The sequence below is a fragment of the Euwallacea fornicatus genome, chromosome 12 (genome assembly GCF_040115645.1).
Source record: "Euwallacea fornicatus isolate EFF26 chromosome 12, ASM4011564v1, whole genome shotgun sequence".
In the NCBI taxonomy this organism is placed as follows: Eukaryota; Metazoa; Arthropoda; class Insecta; order Coleoptera; family Curculionidae; genus Euwallacea; species Euwallacea fornicatus.
In genome coordinates this window covers 3,102,355-3,111,975 of record NC_089552.1, presented here as the reverse complement: position 1 = coordinate 3,111,975, position 9,621 = coordinate 3,102,355, and the positions used below count along the sequence as shown (strand labels likewise).

Here is a 9,621-nt window from a genome sequence, read left to right as displayed (position 1 = left end):
TTATCTTGATCGGAGAATGAGTCTCGGTACTTGACCAAAAATGAACAACGAGGTATTGAAGCCCTATTAAGAGCTGTTGTGTATCGCTATGAAAAGCACATAAGCAATTTAAATTTCAGTACAAACAATTTCATGTACTAACATATTCAAAATAAACAGAGCTGTTAGCGAAATCTGTCAATTACGTTGGTTGCGTAAGATTTTGCCCTTTTAATTTTACGCCTATGAACCAAATTGAATGAGATCTCTCCACTGACTCCTCAGCAAAAGGTCAGAATAGATCTCTTTGGACGCGAGGCAGCGGTCTATGACTAGTATCTATCCACATCCTATTATAACCAGCCAGCCTCTAACGTGTGAATAGATACCTAAATAGAAGTTAACATTTACTCTTCAAATCATGACTTACTACTTCATATATGGAACTAAATAAGAACATAACGGCTTAATAAAGCAAATAAAAAAGGTTTTGTCGACTAAGGCTGCTGTTATGCGAATCTGCTTACAACAATAAAACAAAAAATCCTATAGACATATACATCTTAGTGGAACGTGCTCCTAATAAAACTAAGGAAAAGGTTCACTAAATGTGCCAAAATCTTCAATTGGAGGAGTCAGAATCCACAAGCTATCTTTAGAAAGTCGGTTCAGAAACTAGCATAAACCAAATTTCAGACACCCTTTTAATGAAACAGAACAAAAACCTGAGTCCTCAGAGCTAATAGAATAGATCTAAACTGAAAAGGAATAATCAGTTATATCCCCCCAAGAAGACGATGCCTTTTCAGCTATATAAATATATACGAGACGATGCATTTCTGCCCAATATTGTTGCAACAGTCCCTAGAAGGTTAAAAAAAGCATGCCGTAACTGAGCGAGCTCCTCAACACAAGTTTAAGCTAATAGTACATATTTATTTTAACATTCTTAAGCTTCACAATTTTAATTGTAATAAAACATGTGCCAGCTTAGAATTAAATCTTTAACATATGAAAACCTAGAAACCACTATATGCTTATGATATCGGATAACTTAAATAAAATTGGTTCTGGGTGCATCCTGAACCAGTGCATGAGCACGAGCAGAGTGCTCAAATGTCAATACGAAAACGTCCTATTTCAGGCGAGTCTGTCATTGTAACTTGAGGTTTCCTTGAATTTGTGAAACCAAATGGTTTTTGACCAACATATATTGTAGAATGATTGTAAATAAATAAAGAAATTGGAAATATTTGTGGTAAAAAATTACTTTGAATTTCAATAATAATAATAGCCATGAACGCTAACGAGGAACGTCTCCATATTGTAAGTTCTATTTCAGTATTGAAACTTGTCGGTTTAATACTCAGGAATAACCATGCCCTCCATGCATTTTAAAGTGTATTTGAATTCCACTGTATTTTCTCTAGGATTGGGGTAACGAGAAGCTGTATCGCACCCAAAAGCAAGTAGAGAAGAACCCCTATGATCTCGAGGCGTGGTCTGTTTTATTACGGGAATCTCAAAGCAAACACATTTCTGAAGTTCGTGCCCTATATGAGCATCTGATTACTATTTTCCCTAGTGCTTCCAGATATTGGAGAATCTACATTGAACATGAGGTAAAACTATGGCAAAAGCCAATACCCTTGGATGTAATTCAAACACTATAAGAAAAATATCAACCCCTTATCCCCTCCTTATCATTCATATTTACCACAACTTTTGAGTTAAAATGCTAACAAATGTTTTCCAACAAATATAAATTATTTATCAGTCGTAGGTTGCATCACATAATGTTAACAGGTAAGAAGAATAAATGCATTTGTTTTTGTTAATAAACTGTATTCATAGTTTTGTTAACATAAGCCACGAGAGGTAATGATAAAACATGGCATAACCAGTTATGACGTCAACCTCATATCTAATATAAAATCTTAGTGTCTTATGTTAAAATAATAAGAAATTTGAAAATCCAGTTTCAATCTAACTATATGTATGTATAGTCCATTTCAGTTATAATTATCTGAACAAAATGGTGAATACTTTTACTTTTTAACTGAAATGGTTTTTCATACACTTTTGATAATTGTGAAGATTAAGAACTTGTAATGAAGAAGGGTAAAAAAATAATTTATCGTTTTTCTCATGTTGAGAATTAAGTGACTCACCTTATATTGAACTCTGTTCAATAAGTGTGAAATTAATGAGCTATGCATTTATTTTTTACAAAGGGCCTTATGACAAATTACATTATGTGTAATAAGTAATATCGGCGTGTCGGTAGCTGAAACACCGATATGCTGATGTAGTTTTTTTATTTTCCTTATGTAATTATTACCCCTTAAACCCACCCTTATGCAAAAAGCACAAAAAGTCCCCATTTATCTGTGTATTTTCTATATATTAGTACTGACATTTTTTTTTCATTTCAGATCAAATCTAGAAACTTTGAAAGGGTTGAAAAGGTAAAAATCAGCATAAACAATGTTATACCAACTTTGTTTCTTAGCGTTTTCTCCTCTTTTAATGTGCCAGCAATAAAACACACATTTCTGCTAATAATGTCTATTTTTGTTCAACTCACTTCATAAAATTGTGTTCAAAAACTGGGAGGAAGTTTTCCTTATCACTGCACAGTTATTGTGATACTAATTTCTAGTCTTTGATGTAAATGACCAAATTGTATTTTTCATATTTTTTGTTAATCTTCAGTGAATGATAAGACTTCTTTCTGGTTTATTAAATACCTTTGAATTCCAACCACGTATTATTACTGCCAATTTTTAATTTTTATTCTGAGCATGACATTTGTTAATCAAATATGGAGCATTTACATATGTATTTTTATCATCAACAACCTATTCCCTACATTTACCCACAAATAATAAGAAACAAAATATATAAGGATTGAAAAAACTGGAGTGTTTTATTATGCGCCAATGCTGCTTTTTGGTTAACCAATGTCTAGACCAATAATATTATAATTATTATTGGAACTCTCTAATAAATAATTTTTACTCAATTTCCAAGTTTCTTTTACCAGCTTTTCCAAAGATGTCTCATGAAGATCTTGAACATTGAGTTGTGGAAATTGTATTTGACTTATGTGAAAGAAACTAAGGCTTCTTTGCCAACGTACAAGTAAGTATGGCTTGCATGGTTTTCTAAATAATGTTCGCAATAGTTTTTAATTAAAATGGGGACTGGTACATATTAATTATTCTAGGGAAAAGATGGCTCAAGCCTATGATTTTGCATTAGATAAAATAGGAATGGACATTAATTCCTTCTCAATTTGGAATGATTATGTCAATTTCCTAAAAAGCGTCGAGGCCGTGGGTTCTTATGCAGAAAATCAAAAAATCGGGGCTGTAAGGAAGGTTTATCAAAGGGGCATTATTACTCCCATGATAGGCATGGAGACGTTTTGGAAAGATTACATTGCTTTTGAGCAGGTAAATTCGGTCTCACTGCTGCTTCCTTGTTAAACAAATGGATATTCTAGAATATTAATCCGATAATCGCGGAGAAAATGAGCATTGAGAGAAGTAGAGATTACATGAACTCTCGAAGAGTATCTAAAGAACTAGAGGTGCAAATCAGGGGCATTAATCGTAATGCTCCTAGTGTGCCTCCAAATGGAAGCCCTGAAGAAAGAAAACAGGTCTTATATCCTAATAAACCAAATTATTTTGAATTAATTATCTCCTATTTATAGGTGGAATTGTGGCAAAAATACATCGCATGGGAAAAATGCAACCCTTTGCGAACCGAAGATACAGCCCTGCACACCAAAAGAGTAATTTTTGCTCTCGAACAATGCCTGTTATGTCTAGGACACCATCCAGATATTTGGTACCAAGCAGCGCAATTTTTAGAACACAGTAGTAAGATTTTAACTGAAAAAGGCGTAAGTTTTTAAGGAAAATCGAGAAAATTAACAATAAACACGCACTGTAGGACGTGAATGCCGCCAAAGTGTTTAGCGAAGAGGCTGCAAATGTCTTTGAGAGGGCAACAAGCACTCTGTTGAGCCGCAACATGTTGCTGTATTTTGCGTATGCCGATTACGAGGAAGGGCGGTTGAAATATGAAAAAGTACATCAGATTTATTCCAAGTATTTGGATATACCGGATATTGATCCTACATTGGTGCGTTTAATCATGGTTTATTTTTGTTTTAATTAATATGTTATTTGATTCCAAACACGTAAATTTTCACAAGTATGTGAACAAAAAATGGGTAGTTCAATTATGTAAATCATAAGTATACATGTATATAATTTGGTAATAGTTGTAACTACAACATATTTCATTGGTTCAATATATTTTGGATAATTATTTCAGGCCTATATTCAATACATGAAATTTGCAAGAAGGGCTGAAGGCATTAAATCTGCCAGAGCAATTTTCAAGAGGGCTCGAGAGGACAATAGAGCCAAGTATCATATTTACGTATGTGCAGCTATAATGGAGTACTACTGTTCAAAAGATAAAAACATAGCTTTCAGGTATCTAATAACCTACTATATCAATGTAATATTTTGTAATAAAAAGGAGATTTCTAGGATATTTGAACTTGGTCTTAAGAAGTTTGGTGACATTCCCGAATACGTCACGTGCTACATTGACTATCTGTCTCACTTGAATGAAGACAATAACACTCGAGTGCTTTTTGAAAGAGTTTTATCTTCAGGCAGTTTGGAAAATGAAAAATCTGTGTAAATAATTTCTAGTTTTGAATCATTTCCTATATTGAAATGTCAAATTGCAGAGATATTTGGAATAAATTTTTGGAATTTGAGTGTAACATTGGGGACCTTCAGTCCATTGTTAAAGTGGAAAAGAGACGATCAGAGGTGCTGTCTAAAATTAAGGAATTTCAAGGCAAGGACACTGCCCAATTGGTTGATAGGTATAGGTTTCTAGACCTGTTCCCTTGCTTGGCGCAAGAGTTGAAGAGTATTGGGTAGAACATTATTAAATAGTTTGTAACGGAAAATGTTTAGCTATTTCTTAATTTCTTTTATAGCTATACTGATGTAATAAATGTCACTGGGGCTGGGAAAAATCATATATTACATTCTATCATTAATCAAGATGCTGAGATGCCACTGCCTAGGCCAGATTACTCACAAATGATTCCTTATAAGCCTAAAAATAATCCTTTACCTGGAGAACATCCGGTTCCCGGTGAGTATTAAGACAGATAGAAATAAACCGGTGGAAACGCAAAATTCTTTCTTTAAACCAGGCAATTTATTTTATTTTCTTTTATATAAAGAGAAATCCGGATTACATTTAAAGATAACTAATAAAGAAAAGAAATAAATTGGGGTTTTCTTTGTATTGTTTATGTATCAGATAGTCTGTTGTTTCAAAAATGTGTATTGAATATTTGTATTTACACATCTAAGTATTCGATTGATTTTTTAAGGTGGTTCTTTTCCCATGCCTCCCACTGCTGCTCAACTCTGCACACAACTACCTCCTCCTCAATGTTTTAGAGGTCCCTTTGTCCATGTGGATATTATGATGGATATCTTTAACAGAATTTATCTGCCAGAACAAGGTAGGAAATATGAAATTTTTTGAAATTAACAGCCGGATTCTTGAAACTTCGAATCAGTGACGGACTCTTATAACAGAGATTATATTGAATTATTAAATAGGGTTTTAACAGAAAAATTTTAAAACAATTCATTCACAAAACGGGATTTTCCTCAAAATTGCTTTGAAGAAAATATAATATTTAGACATATAAATATTTCGTGATTTCAATACTCTGGGTGTTCCAGATCACACAGCCGAGTCAACTTCGTGAAAGGTGTATCAAATCCTGGTCGATAGTGCTGTGGAAAAACTTACAAACATAATATATCAACAAAAAGATTTTAAAATCGAACCTATCTACGGCTGACACACTGTAAACAAAGTTTGCGCCTTTGACCAAGAATGTTTTGATACACTCATTAATCACATAACCTATTTTAATAATATATCTTTTTAGTACCCCAACCGACTGAACACGGTGACGTTCGATTATTTGATATTGCAAAATCAGTTCATTGGATAATCGAAGATAACGGTGGGTTAGGTATTAAAAGAAGGAAGAAAATTGGGCTGACTGTAGATGGATCCGACGACGAAGACGTGCATTTGCCGCCCATGAATGATCTTTACAGGCAGCGACAACAAAAAAAGGTCAGAATATAATAATCCCTTCCTCTTTTATTACAATTAAGTATTGTTTTTTTGGAGATTCGTCTCTAAGTAAGATTTTTGTAGGCATAATACATATTTTTGACAAATAAAAAAATACATGCAATTGATAATTTATTTGTTTTAAGCTCTACCATCCTCTCGCAGCTTTTCTTGCAAAATATCTTCTTACAGCTTCATCAAAAACCTTCCCTACAGTACGTTTCTTCCAAATATCTACTTTTGGCTTTTTTGGCTTCTCCTCCTTGAGTTCTTCCTGTGCGACCTCCTCTTCAGGATTTTCTTCACTTTTCTTTAGCAGCGCAGCGTTATCACTCAAAACATTGCCTTTGTCTGGCAGCTTCAAAACCTCCCCTTCATGTTCAATCATCTTGTCTTTCCCCAGTTTTTCCAGTTCATTCTTATTCCCCTCCTCTTTCTCACTCTCACTGTCTGAAGAATCAACACTGAAGTCTGAATCGGCATCAAGATTTGATGGTAAATGTTCTTTTTTAATTTCAATTTTTTCAATTTCTTGACTCTTCTCATCTTCATTATTGTCAGAGTCTCTTCTGCTTCTGTATTTTCTTCTTTTTGTTGCAGATTTCTTTTGCCCTTTGTCAATATCTGTACTTTCTTGAAATAAAATATGATGTCAATTGTAAATAAAAGAAAAATTTCCTCTATTCTTACCTTTTTTTCCTTTTTCTCCTTTCTCACTCCCCTCCTTGTCACTCATAATTTCCTCCTTTATTTCAACTGGCTCTTCTTTCAAAAGCCTGTCTTCAAAATTAACTTTTTGGTCATATAAATGACGGTAAAACCCGTCCAAATTGCCCTGTTTAGATACATCCCCAATGGCTTCCAAATACTCCTCTCGTTTTTCTTGTTCTTCTAAAACTTTCATTTCTTCCAGCTTCCTTTTGTATGCTCCGGTAACAAAAGATTCTTTATCATTGAATTGTTCTCCTAAAAATGTAGACAAATATTTATGTTTCTTGTTTAGGAATTTATTTTCATTTTAACCTTCAGCCTCGCGTTCTTTTTGCACATCTCTTTCAATCCTTCGTTCGTTTTCGCGCTTTCTTCTATCTGCCGCCGCCAATAAACGATTGATGTATTTTGGTTTCTTGTCTATGTCCTTTCGAGCCAATTTCGACTCAACCTTTTTTTTCTCAATCTGATCATATACTTCATCATATTGGAAGACTGTAGGGTCTTCTTCAAGAGCCTGAAAGGAGCAAATGTTTGATGATTATTAAACTAGCAGACTGGGTAGTCAAGAAAAACTATAGTATTAACATTTATTAATTATATTCGTAATTCGCACCCTTTGTTGGTTAATTATGTCTTGTTTTTTGGATTCATTGCTTCTATTAAATCCTGTTGGCTTTGAGGCTGTAGGAGTATCCGAGTCTGAATCTTCATTAAATATTGAAGGTCTGACCACTGTGGTTTCTCTTTTTTTGTTAGGGAGAATTAATCCATATCTGAAAGATGCAATTTATGTTTTAATTCTTTAGAGGGATCACCTTCAAACTAATATAATAATTAGCAATATACTGCAACTTAAAAAATTGATTTTATCAATGTAAATAATGTATATAAATATTAATTTTTGTTAAGAGTGTTAATATTTTGACAAGTTGAACATCGAAGTCTCTGACAGATATTCTTTGGTAATAAGTAATCATTTCACAACTCTTAATCTTCCAATATATATAAATGCACACACACATAAAATTGAGTTGTGCCGGAAATCTATTTAAAATATATCATAGACAGCTATGCAATTGCTGTTAAATGATACGAAACAAGATTTAAGAGTGAATGAAGCACATAATGTTCTGCATTTGACTATAGTTCAGCTATTTTTTAAACAGAAGGCTGACAAGTATTAATAAGCTTCTCTTAATCCCACTGCCATGGATTAGTGCCTCATTTGCCAAAATGGAAATATAAAGATGTAAGAAACTTTTTGACATATTATTCCTCCAAATTGTCGGTTCTCAAAATGAATTAGTACTCAAATCGAGCTACCTCAGATGCTTTGATACCTAATAATTCACTTTCAGGTTTAAAAGCAGGAAGTAGTGCTTTAGAACTATGCGAGTTGCTCATAATTTAACGAGAGAAATTTGAACATAAAATATTAACATTCTACTTAAGACTAGTACATACTGCTTTGCCATGTCTTATGAGCCTGGTACAGGTACTTCAAAACTTTTTATATATAATTTAAATGCACAATCGTCGAGTTACTGTTAACAATAATCAAAAATTATCAAAAATAAACGTAAGTCAATACCTAGTTTTTCTAACCTCACATCTCTATGTGTAAATGTCAAAAGAGTGAAAGCTATAAATGGGGTTTACATAAATTGACTCTCTACGTGGTGACTCACACTGCTCTTAGATCTGTGTCGTAAAAATACGGGTAAACTTATCATAAGAGTACACGTTAATTAATCATTCTTTTTGTTGTGTTCGAGGCTGTTCTTAAGTTTACCAACATTGAAATTAGGATAATAAGTTCATTGATTCTTCGAATTAGAGCTACCATTAACAATTCTGAATAGCTTCATAACCTTAAAACACTCCACTACTTCCTTTTCTTAATTGCATTTGACTATATAACGACCATATGTAGAAAAAACACATATAAACTATACGTACGTGTGCTCGACAAGGTTTGAAGGCTCACAGACTTCAAAATTATTGGTGTAATGAGAACGGTTCTCATTAATACGTAGAGTATTGAATGCAACGTTGGTAAATAAATTGCAACCTGGAGTATAAGTCGTGGGGGGGAGCTCTGCGGTCAGGCCCTTAGCAGCGCTTCGCTCCCCAATCCACCCCTTTTCACTCCTTGCGCTCCATATGGAGTCGCCGTTATGAAAGAGAGATTCCTATCTCATTAGTTCAAGTTAAGTACTTTGATGATAAAAAAAAGCTGTCTTCGAAAACTTGGTGCAACTGGTCTGGAAAAAATGAATGTAACATAATTTACCACGGATTTGTGTGCCCTTTTTGTAAAATTAGGCACCATGACATGTTGCGTCTTATATAGAGTGACTCGTTTAATAGAGCCTACTCTCGAATTGAGGTTTCTAGAATCAAGTCTGAGAACTTAAACAAGTCATATAAAAAATTTTCATTGTCAAAAAATTATATCAAAAAACTATCAATTTCCGCAGAGTTTCATTTCTTACGAGTGGCTTGCGCGATGATAAAGAAATGAGCTGAGTTCCTAAAGCTTTGTCTGGATATCCACAGCAACGAAGCAAAACAAACAAAAAACAAGTTTGCAGCTGCTATTTTGGTCACAGCTGTGTCGAATTTTGAAGTTTTAAGTAGTTAAATCCCTTTTATTTCTCACAAATTGTTGAGCTTCTAGAGAAAGTATCGTATGCAACTTGCACAAAATGACCATTTCCT

At 33.7% G+C, this 9,621-nt stretch overlaps 2 protein-coding genes across 2 annotated transcripts; one reads left to right on the top strand and one right to left on the bottom strand.

Moving 5' to 3' along the window:
- Window positions 1–1,135: 1,135 nt before the first annotated feature.
- su(f) (cleavage stimulation factor subunit su(f)) lies at window positions 1,136–6,317 on the top strand. The gene is made up of 14 exons (XM_066288624.1): window positions 1,136–1,305; window positions 1,410–1,601; window positions 2,415–2,447; window positions 3,026–3,123; window positions 3,209–3,437; window positions 3,488–3,646; window positions 3,701–3,892; window positions 3,943–4,134; window positions 4,330–4,493; window positions 4,551–4,703; window positions 4,757–4,951; window positions 5,015–5,175; window positions 5,420–5,554; window positions 5,993–6,317. The coding sequence occupies exons 1-14, from the start codon at window positions 1,276–1,278 to the stop codon at window positions 6,196–6,198; spliced, it is 2,139 nt and encodes a 712-aa protein (XP_066144721.1). The 5' UTR covers window positions 1,136–1,275; the 3' UTR covers window positions 6,199–6,317.
- LOC136342637 (nuclear speckle splicing regulatory protein 1) lies at window positions 6,306–8,509 on the bottom strand. Its single transcript, XM_066288646.1, has 5 exons — window positions 8,365–8,509; window positions 7,514–7,673; window positions 7,210–7,414; window positions 6,877–7,152; window positions 6,306–6,819 (listed from the first exon to the last, which is right to left on the bottom strand). The coding sequence occupies exons 1-5, from the start codon at window positions 8,373–8,375 to the stop codon at window positions 6,335–6,337; spliced, it is 1,137 nt and encodes a 378-aa protein (XP_066144743.1). The 5' UTR covers window positions 8,376–8,509; the 3' UTR covers window positions 6,306–6,334.
- Window positions 8,510–9,621: the final 1,112 nt, after the last annotated feature.

What these genes read in the sequence shown, in the direction of transcription:
- LOC136342637 (XM_066288646.1), bottom strand. An exon ending in AAAAGAACGCGAGGCTGAAG is followed by an intron (nt 7,153 to 7,209) that starts GTTAAAATGAAA and finishes CTACATTTTTAG; the next exon opens with GAGAACAATTCAATGATAAA. An exon ending in AGGAGAAAAAGGAAAAAAAG is followed by an intron (nt 6,820 to 6,876) that starts GTAAGAATAGAG and finishes TTTTATTTCAAG; the next exon opens with AAAGTACAGATATTGACAAA.